The sequence below is a fragment of the Bufo bufo genome, chromosome 4, assembly GCF_905171765.1.
Source record: "Bufo bufo chromosome 4, aBufBuf1.1, whole genome shotgun sequence".
NCBI classification, from domain to species: Eukaryota; Metazoa; Chordata; class Amphibia; order Anura; family Bufonidae; genus Bufo; species Bufo bufo.
The window spans coordinates 390,980,738-391,000,136 of NC_053392.1; the positions used below are offsets into that span (position 1 = coordinate 390,980,738).

The following is a 19,399-nucleotide window of genomic DNA, read 5'->3' on the forward strand; positions in this document are numbered from 1 at the left end:
TAAGCATTCTGTATTCAGAATGCTATTATTTTCCCTTATAACCATGTTATAAGGGAAAATAATAACATCTACACAACACCTAACCCAAGCTCGAACTTCTGTGAAGAAGTTCGAGTCTGGGTACCACAGTCGGTTTTTTATCACGCGCGTGCAAAACACAATGCACCCGCGCGATAAAAACTGAACATCGGAACGCAATCGCAGTCAAAACTGACTGCAATTGCATTCCTACTCGCGCGGGTTTGCCGCAATACACCGGGACGCATCCGGACCTAATCCGGACACGCTCGTGTGAACCCAGCCTTAGGCCTCCTGCACACGGCCGGTTTTTTTCCCCGTTTACTGGCCTTTTTTTCCGTTCCGTATACGGAACCATTCATTTCAATGGTTCCGCAAAAAAAACAGAATGTACTCCGTATGCATTCCGTTTCCGTATTTCCGTTCCGTTTTAACATAGAACATGTCCTATTATTGCCCGCAAATCACGGTCCGTGGCTCCATTCAAGGCTTAATTCACACGTCCGTGGTGTGTTGCGGACCCGCAAATTGCGGCTCCGCAACACACCAGCCCGTCACCCCCATAGAAATGCCTATTCTTGTCCGCAAGCTGCGGACAAGAATAGGACATGCTCTATCTTTTTGCGGAGCTGCGGACCCAAAATCGGGGCCGCACTCCGCAATTGCGGCTGCAGACAGCACACTGTGTGCTGTCCGCAACCATTCCGTCCCCATAGAGAATGAATGGGTCCGCACCCTTTCCGCAAAATTGCGGACCCATTTTGCGTGTGAATGGAGCCCAAGTCAATGGGTCCGCAAAAAAAAACGGAACACATACGGAAATGCATCCGTATGTCTTCCGTTTCCGTTCTTTGCTGAACCATCTATTGAAAATGTTATGCCCAGCCCAATTTTATCTATGTAATTACTGTATACTGTATATGCCATATGGAAAAACGGAACTGAAGAACGGAACAGAAACGGAAACACAACGGAAACAAAAAACGGAATAACGGATCCGTGAAAAACGGACCGCAAAACACTGAAAAAGCCATACGGTCGTGTGCAATAGGCCTTAAGGGTACTTTCACACTAGCGGTTTTCTTTTTCGGCATAGAGTTCCGTCACAGGGGCTCAATACCGGAAAATACCGGAAAAGAACTGATCAGGTTTATCCCCATGCATTCTGAATGGAGAGTAATCCATTCAGGATGCATCAGGATGTCTTCAGTCCAGTCGTTTTGACTGATCAGGCAAAAAAAAAAAACGTAGCATGCTACGGTTTTATCTCCGGCGAAAAAAAACTGAAGACTTGCCGGAATGCCGGACCTGCATTTTTCCCCATAGGAATGTATTAGTGCCGGATCCGGCATTCAAAATACTGGAATGCCGGATTTGTAAAAATGTGAAAAAAGATACAAGACGGATCCGTCTGTCCGCATGACAAGTGGAGAGACGGATCCGTTCTTGCAATGCATTTGTGAGACGGATCCACATCCGGATGCTTGTCACAAATGCTTTCAATCACATGCAGATAGGCGGATCCGGCGGGCAGTTCCGACGATGGAACTGCCCGCCGGGTCACACTGCCGCAAGTGTGAAAGTAGCCTAACAGGGTTGTCTGGGAATAAACCGCTCTTTTATCCACAAATAGTGACACTCTTATTTCTAGGCTGTGTCTGGTATGGCAGATCTGCCCCTCTCACTTGAATGGGTCCGCGATCCGGCCGTTGCGCAAAAAGATAGGACATGTTCTATCTTTTTGCAGAACGAAAGTACAAGACAAAACTCCACAGAAGCACTCCGTAATGCTTCCGTAGGGTTCCGTTCCGTGGTTCCGTTCCGCACCATACCGCATCTCCGGATTTGCGGACCCATTGAAGTGAATGGGTCCGCATCCGTGATGCGGAATGCCCACGGAACGGCGCCCGTGTATTGCGGGCCGCAATACAGCAACGGGCCGCACACGCCAGTGTGAAAGAGGCCTAAGGCCTCTTGCACACCACCGTATGGTTTTGCTGTCCATTTTAAACGGATCAGTTTTTCCATTTCAGTAGTGTTTACGTTTACATTCCATTCCATTTTGCCGTTCTGCTTTTCAGTTTGGTTTCCGTTTGTGATCCGTTTTTTGTGGGTCGCAAACGGAAACGGAGCATACAATAATGTTTAAACAGTAAGTACATAAAAAAACTGGGCTGGGCATAAAACTGTCAATAGATGGTTCCGCAAAAACAGAACGGATATAGAAGACATACGGATGCATGCCGTGTGCGTTCCGTTTTTTTTGCGGAACCATTGACTTGAATGGATCCATGGATCGTTATTTGCGGGCAATAATAGGACAAGTTTTAATAAATCTTTATTATTTTCTTTTTTTAAAATACAAACAAACAAAACAAAGTAAGGCACTTCATGTGCCCCAGACAGTACAATCATAAATATAGAGCAGTATATTTTCCGCAGTACAAAGCAGCCATAGTTTACAATCAATGTAAGGAAGTATAAACAATCAATACACTTGCATTAAATCAAGAAGAGTTGGTTAGACTAAGTATCAGACGACCAAGTGTCCCTTTCAATTGTCCCATTATGTACCATTCCGTGAGTGTAAATGGTTTCATAATCAGCTGTATCTCCGTATTTGACATGCAATACTCAATAAACGGTTTCCATTTTTGAAACAACCCTTTTGCTTGTTTTTCCTTTTCTGCAAGAGAATTTAACCTTTCTATATGGAAGACATGCTTTAGCTGTTCAATTATAGCCTGTAACCTTGGGGTATCATCTTGAAGCCATTGTCGCAGGAGGCTACGCTTCGCTACCATGCATATCGTATGGAACAAGCGGGGAATCCCACCTTGCCCTACCTCTCCCTCCTCATAGTGAAACAGGTACAAAGTGGCTGATAATGGAAGCTCTCTTCCCCAAATCCCTTTAACCAAGTTTCCCACTTCCTCCCATAACCTTTTACTCTTTGGGCACGTCCATATCCCATGGAATAGATCAGGGAACCCTATCCCACATTTCGGGCAGCTTGTAATCCTGTCTGGTTTAGCTGGATGAGGGGGGATATTAAACCCATAAATAGCTCTGTGCATTAGTCTAACCTGGGTGTCCCTCCATGACTCATTAATTATATGTCTCCTTACTACTTCCCATCCTTTCACTATCTTTGTTTCAATGTCGTCATCATCCAATTGCTCCGCCCATTTTCCAAAACATTTACTCCCATCCCTAGTCCCTTCTTCCTTCCACATATCTGCGTATATCGTAGAAATCGAGACCCTCCCTCCCCCCAGGTCCAAGATCTTGTCCAGAGTGTTCTTTCGTATTTCCTTCTGCACCAACACTAATTGGTTCACCACTGCCTCCTTCACTTGAGCCCACTGAATAGTCTGAAATGACGACAACGAAAACTTTTCAATCACTTCCTTTCCTGTGAGCCACCTAGGGTCCGAATCATGTAATAACTGTTTCACACCTAAAATCCCCTTCCTCCTCCACTCCTCGAACAGCTTGTTTCTGTTACCCTGTGGGAATTCAGGATTGTTCCACAATGGAAGATGCTTGGAGACCCTGTACGACAACCAGTACTTTTTTCTAAGAATCCTCCATGCAGCTATCGTGTCCTTAATCAATAAAGACTGTTTGATCCAAACAGGAATCACCTGCAACCTCGCATGCAGCAACGCCACCGGAGACCAGGGAGCACAGAATTCCTTTTCCAACGTTAAAGCTGAGTAAAAACTAGAATCATTAATCCAGTCACAAATATGCCTAGCCATACACGCCAGATTGTAGTTTCTAATATCAGGAAATGCTATCCCTCCTTGCTCAATTCCCTTCGTCAAGGAACGCATTAATATCCTAGGTCTCTTGCCATGCCATAAAAAATTTTTGAATGCTTTGACCAGTTTGGAGACATCTTTGTGTTTTAACAAAATAGGAATCGTCTGCATGGGATAAAGCAGTTTAGAGACTGACATCATCTTAATAAGATGATTACGCCCCAACAATGACAGCGGCAGATCATGCCACCTATGCAATTCTTGAATTATTTTAGTAACTAATGGGTCATAGTTAAGTCTATATATAGACTCGGGAGTAATCCCCACTTTAATCCCTAAGTAAGTTATGTAAGATCTCGCAATAGGTATACCCCCCATTTCATCACCTGACACCCTTTGCCCTCCATTCTTTAGAAATAGTATCTCGCTTTTTGATTTATTAATCTTTAACCCTGAAAGAAGACCGAACTCCTCTAGTGCATCCATAATCCTCCCAATATCCCTTTGAGGGTCAGATAGGAAAAGCAAGATATCATCAGCAAACAACGCCGTACGCAGTTGTTTCTTGCCCACCTCTAATCCCTCAAAGAATTCTCCTGAATCGAGCAATCTAGACAAGGGCTCTATAGCCAAGTCAAACAGGAGAGGAGACAAGGGGCATCCCTGCCTAGTTCCCCTTTCTAACCGAAAAGAGTCAGATATACATCCCCCTGTACAAACCCTTGCCTTTGGACCTAGATATAACCCATCTAATAGAGTGCGGAATAATCCCGTAATACCCGCTGAATCCAAAGCTAGACCCAGCCATCTCCAATTGATGCTATCGAAAGCCTTTTCCGTATCTAGAGTGAGGATGGCTGGGTCTCGCCCCCGGTACTCCGCCCTGCAGGACAAGTTTTATCTTTCAGCGGAATGGAAATACGGAAACGGAATGCATGCGGAGTACATTACGTTTTTTAGCGGAACCATTGTAATGAATGGTTCCGCATACGGACTGCAAACGTAATCCGCAAAAACAGAATGGAAACGGAAAAAAAAAATGTTTGCGTGCAAGAGGCCTAAGGCGGATTGGATGCGGACTCATTCGTTACAATGGGTCCGCAAAAACTGCGGACAGCACACCGTATTCGATCCACGTTTGTATGTCCTATACTTGTCTCTTTTGCAGATAAGAATAGACAAGAATAGGCAATGTTACAATGGATCCACAAAAAAACTATGCAACACAGACGTCATACATATTTTTTGCGGATCCATGTTTTGTGGCCCGTAAAATACATACCGTCGTGTGAATGCACCCTAAGGGCTATTTCCCACGAACGTAAGGGCTCAGTGCCCAAATTGTGGACCGCAAACGGCGGCTCCACAATATACAGGCACTGGCCGTGTGAACTCCATGCTGCAGATGTGGACCTATTGACTTGAATGGGTCCATGATCCGCAAGATACAGCCAAAAATAGGAGGCGCGGATTGGAAGCCCATGGAAACTCTACAAAGCACTTCCATGGGCTTTCGGGTCCGTGCCTCTGCACCGCAAATGTAAACAAATGTCCTATCTTTTGCCATATATTGCAGATTGCGGACCTATTCAAATCAATGGGTCCGCATCCGCAGCACGGGCAGCCATCTGCAGTCCGCAGCATGGGCACGGAGCCCTTTACGTTTGGGGGCATGAGCCCTAATTGTTAGTAGATAGGAATGAAACCCCTGCCAAACCGGAATTTGATTATTACTTTATTTCAGCTCAAACCCATTAGGCTATGTTCACACAGTGCAGATTTGGAGCAGGTTTTAAGCTAAAGACAGGAGAGGATCCTAAACAGAGCAAAAGTATAACTATAAGGTATAAAGGTAAGATATACATGTCTCCCTTTTGGATCCACTATTGCTTTGGCTTTTAAAAATCTTCATCATAAACATCACTCAATCTGCACTGTGTGAACAAGGCCAGTAGGTGCTACATTTCTATTACGTAACGGGAATTATATCCTTTATACAATGCAGAACAAAAGGTCCTTCTTCTCCTGGGAGTGAGCAGAAAGGGTTGCTTTACCAGATCAAACACAGAGGCATCTGCTGTGTTGCCATGGCCTTCAATGCATTGAGGTGCCCCCTTTGAAATGGCATATTCAGAGGGTGAATATTTCATTTTTATTACTATAAGAAAATTTAACCTAGCACATTCATATACATACTCACAGGTGCATATCCAGCAAGCAAACATGGCTGATAAAAAAATGGCTGCACAACATTTCACATACAAACAATAGAGCTAACAAATGGAGATCATTCTAAATGAAAGTGGTATTATACCTACTATAAATGGAAAAATAGAAGCTCTTTGCACACATTTTTGCCCTGAAAATGTAGGCTTAGGTAAGTCCAAGAGAGGCGGTATATTAGTGTTAGATACCCATCTGCGGAAGCCAGATGGGCCCGACACACGTTTGATCAAAATGTGCGCAAGGAGCTTCTATTCTTCCATTTATAGTAGGTATAATACCACTTTCATTTAGAATGATTCCCATTTCTTAGCTCTATTGTTTGTATGTGAAATGTTGTGCAGCCATTTTTTTATCAACCATGTTTGCTTGCTGGATATGCACCTGTGACTACATATGTATATGAATGTGCTAGTCAAAAGTTTCTTGTAGTATATATTGATGGCAGCACCTGAACACGCCCATCTACCTGGGGCTTCTGAGCAGAGTACAAATGTAGTTGGTTCTTACTCTGCCCTGAATATTGTAGGCTTAGGTAAGTCCAAGAGAGGCAGTATATTAGTGTTAGGGACCCATCTGCGGAAGCCACCTTGACGCTTGGTAGACGGGCCTGACACACATTTGATCAAAAATGTGCACAAAGAGCTTTCATTTTTCCATTTATAGTAGGTATAATACAACTTTAATTTAGAATAATCCCCATTTCTCAGATCTATTGTTCGTATGTGAAATGTTGTGCAGCCATATTTTATTTTTATTTCACGCCTTAGACATTTTTTTCGGACATAAATGTATCCATTAAGGGGATGTCCTTCATTTTATCTATGTCCCGGACAGCGCTGTACGTAACATAAACCTCTCCTTCCAGTCCCTAGCATGTAGACTTCTGTAATCACTGGCCTCGGTGGTGACCTGTATCCAAGCAGCATGTGACCCAGCAATTACAGACATGTCACCTCGGCGCTGGAACAGAGAGGCAGGGTGCAGGAGAGTATCTTTTTATGTTATGTGTGGCACTGTCCAGGGCATGGATAAAACTGTGGTAGAAGCTGGAAAAACCCTTTAAAAAAGGACCTGTCACTAGGGATGAGCGAACTTGTGTTTTCAAGTTTGGCGTACAACGTTTGGGTTCCGGTTATCTAAGAATAACTTATGGTGGTAGCAGAATCCATAACGGAATTGTTAGATAACCGGAACCCGTCACCTCTCATCTCTATTTTAGGAACTACTTCCCCATGATAACAAGGGGGGTGGTAACACCCAGCTATTATTTATTCAAATATTCAGGTGCAATACAGATTACCAAGAAGAAAATGCTCCAAAATTATTATTTTTGGGGGAATAAAATAGAAAAGTCAGGGGAGATTATAGTTTCTCTTAAAAGGGGTTGTTCAGCTTTTGCTAACTGATGGGCCATCACTAGATAAGGCCGAACACTTCAGTTAATTGATCAGTTATTTTCATCAGTTAGGGCTCATGCACGCGGCTGTTGCCATTTTGCGGTCCTCAAATTGCGGAGCCACAAAACACGGATAGTGGCCGCGTGTATTACGCATTTTGCAGAACAGAACTTCCAGCCCCTAATTGAACGTAAAACGGACAAGAATAGGACATGTTCTATTTGTATACGGGGCTGCGGAACTGACATAAGGCTGTGGATAGCGCACAGTGTGCTGTCTGAACCTTTTGTAAATGGGTCCACATCTGACCCGCAGATAAATTTGTGTGCATGAACCCTCATTGTGAGCCAAAACCGGGTGCAAGTGAACAGGTGCCGATCTTTATATTACACCTGATCTCTGAGGAGGCTTTACTACTGGTTTTGGCTCACAATAACTGATGGAAATAACTGACCAAATAACTGAAGTGTGAGCCCTCATTGGCGGGTGTCTGTCTCCCAGGGATGGAGACATTCCACCGACAGGGCTGGAATAAGAAAGAAAAAAGCTGCGGGGGAGGAGGGAGGAGAAAGGTGCAGGTGAAAAAAGGGAAAGGGGATGAAGGCCTAGGAGCGCAGTACTGAACGTAAGGTGGTCCCTAAGAGCACACCAGGAGGACCAGGTAGGTACGAAGCTATCCTGGCAAGCCAAGTCTACATGCTATAATCTTTAGCAACAAGAAATCCCAATATGAGTGTAATGTCTATCCTGAATCCTCCATGACATACTGGAAGTCATCACACATGCTTTGCCCCAGTTCATCAGCCCACAATTCCAAGAATTTAAGGGTCAAGAGAACCAGTTAAACAATTGTATTTCATGGATGCTAATACAGAGGCGAGGGCAACAACCTCTCAGTCTGCATGAAGGGGGTGCTATCCAGCAGAGGATCCCCCCAATGTACTACTACTGTGCTGTGACAGCTATTCTATTTGACCTGCACATGTTTTCCAAGGCAAGCTACGGTATCTGATACTATATAGACAACATTCCCAGGTACAGCACAAGGGGCCATTGTATGGCTGCTCTGATCTCTATGGTTCATTGGCCTCGTACATTTTTATCTGAAGCTTCTTTGTTCACATGTTCAATGGAAATTGGATATTTTGGCGGCTGCACGTTTTTCAGTTAGTTCTCAACATAGATTCAGGCCGTGTTTCCAATATAGTTACTTAATATATGCATAGTTAGAATGGAATACAGGCTCTTACTATCTGTAATTTAGAAAGAAAAAGGGAATGTATTATATACTGGACCATCCAAGTCTGTCAGAAGCAGTCTGACAACCCATATGTGCTCTTCGAAGGATGACAGTAATGGTTGTCGCTCTCTCTCTCTTCAGTTTGGGAACTGGAATTTTTGTGGCCCTGGAAAAGAATTGGGATTGCTGTAAACCGCCCAGGTTATCTGAACACTAGGTAACTTCCATTGTTTCTGCTGTATGTTCAAGTTGTGATGGGTGCAGTCAAGACAATGGGGAGGAATTACTAGTGAAAATACCCCAGGACTCGGGCTCAAATCGAGCCCACACGCCATGCACCACATTTATTACATGTCTTAGACATTTTTTGCTCCTCGCTCAGTAAGTTAGAATGTGGCTAAGTGACAAAGTGGCCATGGCTTTAAGAGGACCCGTTATCCCCCCTTACATGCCTATTTTAGTAGCTATGTGGATTCCCCATGTAATAATCCTGGAGCATCTATTCTTATGACTCTATGATGTGCCATTCTTCTATTTAACCTAATAGAAGTATATGAATAAAGGTACAGCTGGGTGTAACAAGTTGAGGGGTGTGTCCCTGCACAGTCTGAAACTGGCAGCACTGATTGGACAGTGGGACACCCCCCCCCCCCCCAGCTGGTAACACCTAGTCCTGCTTTATTCATAAACTTGTAGTAGGAATAAGAGAAGAATGGCACAACATAGCATCACGAGAATTAGAGATGAGCGTCGTTTTGAAAAATTTGATTCTGCAATTTTGACAAAGTTCGCCAAGAAATTCGATTTAGTCCAAATCAATCTGTCATGACTCGCTATAAATCAGGGATACCTAGGCCACTATGCCTTAGGGTACGTCCACATGGAGCGGCTGTGCTGCAGGCGGGTTGCGGCCATGCTGCGGCGAACAACCTCACGGACATTTAGCCCACAGCTGCCTTTCATTTAATAATAAAGACTGCACTGTGTAGTCAGTCTTCATTGTTAATGGCTGTGTGGCACCTTTACTGCACCTTTAAACAGGGGCTGTTGCTGGTATGGGGTTTGGCTGGTTAGATTGGGGGCACAATATGCACATTATTGCTGTTCTTGCCTGCAATCTCCTGCAGGTTATTTGACAGTAAACACTGAATACTAAATAGCTCTGGCAACTTCTCCACCTCCAGCGCACTCCTGCCTTACAGGTGGGTGCCCTTCTTCTGCCATCTGCTTTTCCTCCTTTTCCACATCAGCTACCATAATATGGATAAGAATATGCCATCAGGAACATCCAGCTCCTCCTCTCTCTGTATCTTGCTGACTTTTCTAGGACATGGAGATTTGAAGGATGATTTGGAAGAAGTAAAGTCAGAAAAAGATGGTCATTATTAAGACCTGGCCCCCCAAAGGGGTGCAGACTGGATGGTATTGGTTGGCACGCTGGCACTGGAATAATAAAGCCGTCCATCTCATTGGTATTGAATTACATATCTTAGTTTAGGCTGATGTAGGAATAAGTAAATGTAAGAATAAATACATTAAACTGATGCAGCATAAGTCTCCTTTCACTCTCCCTCTCCATTATTCTTTCATTAATCATTTTCAGCAACTGACCCTAGCGCATGATCGCTTGTCACGTCTCTCGCTATGCTCCGCTCACAGGACAATGGCGGAGACCGCAAAGGGTTAAAAGGTTTTATAGGGCTGTGACATCACAAGGGATGGCATCTACGTATTGGCTGGCTACACGGCATTATGCGTGATCTCGCGTTCCCGGGCTTCTTACTTTCACTTTGTAAGGCTACTTTCACACCAGCGGCACGGACCTCCGGCAGGCTGTTCCGTCGGGTGAACAGCCTGCCGGATCCGTCCTGCCGCTAGTGACCGAGTGCCCCCGGACTGCCGCTCCATCCCCTTTGACTATAATGAGGCGGGGGGGGAGTTCCGTTGAGGTACGACAGCTCACAGCGAGAGGCTGCCGGAATAAAACTACGACATGTACGACATTTATTCCGGCAGCCTCTCACCGTGCCTCAATGGGGACGGAGCGGCAGTCCAGGGGCACACGGTCACTAGACGGAACAGCCTGCCGGAGGTCCGTTCCGCTAGTGTGAAAGTAGCCTTAACACGTGCAGCTGCCATTTTAGGAAAAACTGATTCGTTAACACGAAACGCAAGGAAATTCAACACCATGCACAAAATTCTGGGGCAAAGAAAGCCACCATATAGGTGATATAAACTTAGACTACACAGTCTAGAGATGTAAAAAGGTTATTATCTACAGTAGCATCAACCACTGTGATACATTTGGAGTGTCTCTAGACTGTCTAGTCTATCTTTCCTCTAATCTTACACAGTATGCCCCAATGTGTTAAATTAGATGGAAGGATACTGGAATGTGAATTTGTAAAAAAATTATAGACTGTATATACTTATCTGAACAGAAAGACATGGGTAGCGTAATAATCTAAGTCATAATACCTTCATTTCTACTAAAGGGTCCCCTTGAAGCAGAGTCCACTCATATCGAATGATGGCATGGTCATCACTGCTTTCACGACCATCCAGTATAACCCAATCAACTGGCAGCTGAAGTACCACGTCTTGTCCTGCATTGCTGTTTGGTAGCTTGTCAGTATCTGTAAGAGGAATCAGGTATGTTAAAGGGGTTGTCTGGGCATTACGAAGCGATGGCCTATCCTCAAGACAGACCATCACTAGCTGATCGGCGTGGGTCCACCACCCTGCACCCCCGCTAATCTGCCGTTCGGTGTAGCTCTGTCCACTGAGGTTGGCACCAGAATTACACAGCTCCATCAATCTTTTAGTACACAACGCTGCGCACACTGACTTTAATAGGAGCAGCACTAGAGTGCAGATCAGCTAGTGATGGCCTATCTGGAGGACCCCTTTAATATTGTTCAACAGACATTTTCCAAGATAAGATAAAAAATAGTTACTTACACTAAAAAAGAAATTGGATCTACATCTCTACCCATTTTACCAAATGTATCCGTAAATTCAATAGCATTTGTCAGGAAGAGTATTACTTACCTTAAAGCATCTGGACAATTCGAATAGTGGTGTAATGTGTGAAGCAGGGAAAATACTGAAAATTCTACATGTCTATGCCCATAGTATCAGACTAGTCACCATACCAGGAAACATACTCAGCATCAACAATACTGTAAATCTTCAATACCAGTTAATACAGTTAATACTAGAAACATACTGTAAGCATATTTTGTATTGTACACAGTGTGCACATAATCCAGTGGTGCTCCGTGTATGGGTGACATCACCATCTGCTCTGCCATCTGCTGAATCTCAGGAAGTGAATGTTCGTTTTGTGAAACTACTGATTGACTGTACTGTGCTATATGGGGGAAATGTCTTAGACTGAGATAAACCTGCATAAACCTCAGTTATCTGAACATAGTAGAATATACAGTACTTCCAGGGCATAGGCGGTCATTTACGAACAGATATATGCCACTTTTAAAGGGGGGAGCGTGGCGGGGAAAATGGCTGGTCAGCAAGGAAACACATGTAAAGTCCGCCTAAGCTATGTAGAGGGCAGTGCCTCTACATAACATAGGCGGATGATCCACCAGTGCAGGAAGGACGAAGACCAGCATCTAAATGGCCAGTCTTCATAAATGTCCCCCATAGTTTTTATATTAACACATTTGGTACTTGCGGTGTTATTCTCAAAATGCACATCTGGAGAAAGGAGCCTAAACCAAGAAACAGAGTAGCCAAGACTGGGCTACAACAGGACCAGAGAGCCAAGAAGCAGAGTAGCCAAGACTGGGCTATAATAGGACCAGAACGCCAAGAAACAGAGTAGTCAAGACTGGGCTACAACAGGACCAGAGAGCCAAGAAGCAGAGTAGCCAAGACTGGGCTACAATAGGACCAGAGAGCCAAGAAACAGAGTAGCCAAGACTGGGCTACAACAGGACTAGAGAGCCAAGAAGCATAGTAGCCAAGGTCGGGCTACAATAGGACCAAAGAGCCAAGAAGCAGAGTAGCCAAGACTGGGCTACAACAGGACCAGAGAGCCAAGAAGCAGAGTAGCCAAGACTGGGCTACAACCAGACCAGAGAGCCAAGAAGCAGAGTAGCCAAGACTGGGCTACAACCGGACCAATGAGCCAAGAAGCATAGTAGCCAAGACTGGGCTACAACAGGACCAGATAGTCCAGCAGGGCTGTGGAGTCTGTAAGCCAAAGGCCTGATTCCGACCCCTTCATCAATGGCTAATAACCTAGTAATAAATTTCCTATAGTAAAATGGTAACATCAGGGTTTTTCTTACTCATGTAAGATAGAAACCATATTTATCGGAACACAATTTCTGACATTCCTGAAATGAAATGCGGATTGAGAAAAGTTACTTATTCCCAGACAACCCCAATACTGTCCTCCTGTCCTGTCTAGTAGATGGGATGACTGCAGACATGCCCAGTACTGAACGTTCTCCTCTGGTCTTCACTACTGAGCATGTGCAACACAGGTCCAGGCATTGTTACTAAGAGCCTTCAAGCAACATGAAGATACTGTACCTAGTATAAGGGACTAACATTCTAAATTTATATGAAAGTTAATAAATGAATTACACAATATTAATAACAGATCTTTTTTTTTTTAAGCTAGATTCGGAGTCGGTACATTTCTATCGACTCCACCCAAAACTAGCTTTGTCTCTGACTCCACAGCATTGGAGTCCAGCATTACATAAACCTCAAGACTAGGTACTTGAGTAAGGCTAAGTGCACACTGGGGCAGATTTACTAATCCTACAGATGGCGTACAATTAGACCACCAAGACCTGCACCAGACTTTTACGCCAAAACTGTGGCACAAAGCTAATGCAAAAAGTGCAACTTAGGCCATGCCCCTTTCTGGCAAAGCACGCCCCATTTTCGGGTTAGGTGCAAATAATTTCTCTAACCTTAGGTCCACCAAATTGTGCCAAATTTTAGTGCAATTTATGCCCAAATCTAGGTGCATTGGGCCTTTGTGTCCGTGCACTTAGCCTAATGTATACACCAGGAAAAGCTCTTAGTACATATAACATACAGTAGAGGAGTCTCTTTGGTCTCTGTCTGGCCAGTATGCATTGGCATATCACGCAGTGTACGGTTTTTGCTCCATGGGTGACACCACTGGACATACGCATTTGACAGTAGGCTTGAATGCAATGTACACAGATCCTTAAAGGATCTTCAAACCCTGTGGAAGAAAGATCTTTTCCTCTGTACTTACTCCTCCATTGTGCCCCCTATGCCGCCATCTCCGCTGCAGGGGTTACATTATGCAGCTGATCAGGAAGACTCAGGGACAAATCTGGTCAGGATCGGGGCAGAAGAGCCTACAGCCAGTCCAAGAACAGTGGAGACGGTGGCATCAGGGGCACAATGATGGAGTAAGTAATCTTTCCTGCACAGGGTCTGAAGACTCTGGGATTTCCAGAGAAGCCAGGGGAACCCCTATAATCACTTTTTGGGTTTATTTGTCCTCATGGTATTTTTGTGCAATGATTATAGTAGAGTTCATGTAATTAAAAGGTTTCTGTCACCATGAAAATGCAATGTAAGCTACAGGCATAATGTTACAGAGCAGGATTTGCTGAGCAGATTGATATAGGGTTCTAAACCTGCCCACAGCAAACCCATGTCCAGGACTCTTCTCCCGTGGCATTGGTGGCTTGCCCACTGTCGATGCATGTGCCTGATGCGCAGTGAAGAAAGGTGTACCATCAATCGGCTTCACTGACAGTGTGCATGCGCCCAATCTTCCTGGACTCATCTCCCAGTAAGTTTACATTTTATTTGCTTTCTATTGCAGGGATGGGTGGGTTTGTTATGGGCAGGGTTAGGACCCTAAAGCCCTTCCGCTTAACAGGATGCTGGTGGTTCAGTGGTCCCAAACCAGGTGACCGGTTCCCTTATATAGTATGTCAAGGTGTAGGAACCTCCTCACTTCCCTGTCAAAAGGGGTCAATGGCCATAGGTGGCAAGGTTCATCAGGGCACTTTATCTGTGGCACCTTATATGGACATGTTATAGCAGCATTATACTGGATGGATGGATGAGTCCTGGATGACTTGGCAGGGGGTCCTGGGGATGGGACCTCTTACCCAAGCTGCTGGCCACAGTGCGCAGAGAAGCCCAGGAAGCATTGCGGCCGGTAATGGTGAAGCTGGTGTAGTCCCTGTGTGGAGAGAACTGGCACACGTTGTGCCCACGGTGGGCACAGTCAAAGAGGAAGCAGCTGAAGCCTCGGCCTGAGCTCTCCACCACGGCGGCCGAGCACCGGGGCTGGGAGCAGCAGTCCTCCAGGCACTGCTTCCAGCTCTCCACCTCGCCGGGGGCCTTCAGGAAGGTGGCTCCGGCCTCCAGCGAGTCCTTGGTGCGGATGATGTAGTCCTCCTGCCGGCTGAAGTTGCACAGGTCCTCCCCGGAGTCTCCTGAGGGCCGCACGGCCACCTCCTGCAGCTGCTGTTGCATAGCAGCCTCCTCCTCCTCCTCCCGGCCGTTACCGTGCAGTCGGCGCCGGTGCCCGTCCTGCGGCCAGTCCTCCTCCTGCTGCCTCTGCTGCTGCAGCTGCTTGCGGAATTCTTCCAGCAGTTCCTCCACCCCGGAGATCTGGGACCGGAGATCCGTCAGCTGTGGAGCCGGGGAGCCCGGGGAGACCCTTCTGCAGCCCCCGACATCCCAGCAGAGCAGCAGTGTGAGCAGGCTGAGGCAGGAGATGGCCGGCAGCTGAGGATGAGGGCAGGGCATGATGATGAGGGCTCGAAGTAGCCAGCGGTCAGTAGAAGGAGCCCGTCATTGTGCCAAGGAGAGGCCACCTAAGATGCCAGCAGGCCAGAGCATGCTAGTGCGAGATCAGCAGCCCCCTCCTCTCTGTGCTGGGGCCAGGTGTACAGAGGAGGACACTAGTAATCAGCACCAAGGAGGAGGGACAGCTCCCAGTGACGTCACCCCAGCCGGAGTGCCTACGTCACCCTGAGGCACCTCTATACATCAGGGGACTGCCCTCCTATGTCTGGTCTTAGAAGGGTTCTGTTGTGATTTACAATATATCTGCTCCTCTACACCTGGTCTGCCACAGTCTATGGCATCTGGAGGCCCCTCAGCCCCTGGGGACTGTAGATACCAGGGTAGAGAGGCCAGTAGTGCTACAAATAGCCTTGATACCAAGGTATTTCCTACCATCTACCTGTAGATGGAGCAGCTTCAACCTGTTTTCCTGATACATGGGGCTTCATTTGTACACCTTTTTATGCCCAGCAGGGGTGGACTGCTCATAGACCACCCTACAGGAATTACACCGGTGGTCCGATGCCCATAGGGCCGCCTGAGTCCTTCTCACTGGCACTGGCCAGGTAGATACTACTGGGGGAACTATAGCGGTTATTATTAGAGGCAGCATGCTGAAGGTAGGGCTGGCTTGGTGGTGTAGCCAACATCTCACCTCCTAAGTCCCCTGCTCCATTTCCATATTAGAGACAATTTGAGGAGGACAGACCGTGACACCTGTTTTAATGGCCACCACTTCTACTGCTGCACTGTGGTATTTGGTTCCGTGGTATGGTATTACTGACCCTGCTCTGTATTGGCCCTATCCACTTGTGTTGCCCCACCTTCTGTCAATTTTAACCCACCTACACCACTCTTAAGTTTTTTTTTACCAGGGCCACTTTCCAGTACTTTTTCTGATGATATAATAAATATATTAAGGGCTCATTCACATGACTGTATTTTTGGTCTGCATCTGATCTGCATTTTTTGCTAATCACACACGGACCCATTAATTGCTATGGTTCAGCAAAAAATGCGGACAGAACACCGTGTGCTGTCTACATCCGTATGTCCATTCTGTAGCCCCGCAAAAAAGATAGAACATGTCCTATTCTTGACAGGCATTGTTGCAACGGATCCGCAAAAAAAACAGATGCAACATGGACATCATACGGGCGTCATCCGTGTTTTTTGCAGACAGCAAAATACATTGTCGTGGGAATGCTCCGTAATGAAATGGATTTCTCTTTCTGGTACATTCATTACGACAGAGTTTTGGGTCATCAGGAGGCTGTTCTCGGAACTGCCTGCTCCCGGAGACCGCATTTCATTTCCGACTGGCTCGGCCACAGGCACAGGTAAGGACTTACCTGTGCCTCGCCGGACTTGTCAGTTAAGATGGCAGCTCGCATGTGTTCGCTGGCGAACATGGCGAACTGGCCATCACTGATCAGGACCAGGCGAGAGCTATAGCGTCTGCCCATAACATCATAGAACAGCTCAGGGGCCACTGGAACATTATGTTTTTCACATACATCATGGTGTACAGTACGCTGCTATGAGCAGTCCCCATAGGCCATTTTTCAACCATTTTCTCACAGTCTATTCATTTTTAATGGTCATTTAAAAACGGATGAATGCAATTGCCTTTTTTTTTTTTATCGCAACCCCTGCCGTGCCCCCTGGACATCAAATTCCTGCCCCCTCCATAGTGCCATCAGTATGATTAATACCCCTTTAGTGGCCCCCAGTATTTTGAATGTCCCTATTAGTTGCCCACAGTATTATTGAGGCCGCCTTTAGTGGCCCCCAGTATGCTTAGTACCCCATTAGTGCTCCCCCACACTATTATTAATGCCCCCTTTAGTGTCTCCCATGTATTATGAATGCCCCCATTCTGCTTGTCTTGTGTAACAAAAAAGGAAAACTCCAGTGAAGTGGATGCAGCAGGACCTGCAATATGTCGTCATGCTGGGAGCGCAGGTCCTGTCCTGCACATCTAGTGAGTAGCGAGAGTCCCCTGCACGTTCAAGTGGATGAGGGGAGTTGTTTTTTGTTTTTTCACTCAAGCAAAAGTCTGTTCTAATGAGGGCTCTACAATAGAAGCCCTCAATGGTGTCCACCTGGTGGGGTAAAAGACCCCTACCCATCCTCCACCTTCAGTGTATTTCCTCTCTCTGTACAGGACAGAAAATGCAGGTCAGGGTTTGGCCTCATGCACACAACCGTTGTGTGTTTTGCGGTCCGTGTGCGTTCCGCAATTTGAGGAACAGCACGGACAGCCATCAATATAACTGCCTATTCTTGTCCGCAAAATGCAGACAAGAATAAGACAGGTTATATTTTTTTTGCGGACCACGGAATGGAGCAACAGATGCGGACAGCACACGGAGTGCTGTCCGCATCTTTTGCAGTCCCATTGAAGTGAATGGGTCCGTATCCAAGCCTCAAAAACTGCGGCTCGGGTGCAGACCACAACAACGGCGGTGTGCATGAGGCCTTTCTTTGCCCTGATAAAAGGAAGGAAGCTCCATATGAAGATTCAGAGGGTTCCTAGTAAAAGTTGTTTACCTGTGCAAGCCGAGGTCAAATCCAACATGGGCAGCTCTCCCTCCATTTGCATCCTGTGCCCAGGCTCTGCAGACCCTGGCGAAGTTCCTTCCAGCAGTTGCCCAAGGGGGCTTAATGCGAAGAGGTAGTGTGCGGCTAGAGTAACACTATGACCCACTCCCTCCAGTCTCCTGGTGATGACTGAAGATAAAATGGCCCTGCTGGCACTCAAGATTGAGTTGAAACGAGATGAGCCTTGATCCCAGACACGATAAGTGCTGCACAACACAGCTTTGAATCTCCTTCTGTGGTTTGGTATGAATGGATCATGTATGGAATTCAGGCTTGTTGTGTTATGCTTGAGATTAGCATTAAAAGGCTATGTACAAGTTTGGAGGCTTTATTTTATTTTTTTATGATGATTGCATTTTACTAGTTTTGGGCTAGAAATCATTTTTTCCATTGGTCTTTATTAAAAATATTGATCTATTCTGTCTCCAAAGGGGTTAACCATTTGTCTAGCCATGTAAATCATACTTTTTACTATCGTTTTGTGCCATCACCTAATAAACCTTAATCCTAATAAACGCTTATTTTACCCACATTCTTATCAGTGAAATAAGAACTGAGCTATATTAAGTGTTTATAACTGAAATCAGGAGCCCGTCAGGTGAGCTGGCTGACAGAGCAGAGAGGAAATTCAGATCCTGCTACTAGGGCATCTCAGCCCTGTACAGAAAGAAGGAAAGGGGAAAAAAAAAAAAAAGGGGGCTCTATATTTTGAAAAAAGACAAATAAAAAAAAAATATATATATATATATTTATAATTTATCTCAAACTGAGTACAATGCAATCAGTAAAAAAATTGCCCCAAAGGTGTACATAGCCTTTAATTCTACTATAGTATAATGGCTTTCCTATACAGAGGCATTGGATTTTACCAATACGGGACCACACCCTAGGCCGTATGTCATTATGATTGTCTCCCATGTTTTACAGGCAGGTGTGACCTTGCTGAGAATATCTGGCTGGCATGTGGCCTCTAGTTTGCGCTGTCTGAGCTTTGGCTTTTCAGTCTCTGTGGTGTTTGGGCTCCATCCTCGTGCTGCCCTACACTCTCTTGCCCAAGGCTCCTTAACCTACTTGGCAGAATAAGGCTATACTTTCACACTGGCGTTTCTCGGTCCGCCTGTGAGATCCGTTTCAGGGCTCTCACAAGCGGCCCAAAACCGATCAGTTCAGCCCCAATGCATTCTGAATGGATAAGGATCCGTTCAGAATGCATCAGTTTGGCTGCGTTTGGTCTCAGTTGCATTTTTTTAGATGTCACTAAAACGCAGCTTGCAGCGTTTTGGTGACCGTCTGACTATGCGGAGCCAAACAGATGCGTCTAG

The 19,399-nt window shown here is 45.7% G+C and overlaps 1 protein-coding gene across 1 annotated transcript in view; it reads right to left on the reverse strand.

The window, feature by feature from the left end:
• LRP11 (LDL receptor related protein 11) overlaps nt 1-15,616 on the reverse strand; it is a 42,690-nt gene extending 27,074 nt beyond the window's left edge. The window contains exons 1-2 of the mRNA XM_040427094.1: nt 14,789-15,616; nt 11,127-11,284 (exon numbers count right to left, since the gene is read on the reverse strand). Coding sequence (XP_040283028.1) covers nt 11,127-11,284; nt 14,789-15,434 — 804 coding nt within the window. The 5' untranslated portion in view covers nt 15,435-15,616. The remainder of the gene's footprint in view (nt 1-11,126; nt 11,285-14,788) is intronic.
• Between the last annotated feature and the right edge of the window lie 3,783 nt (nt 15,617-19,399).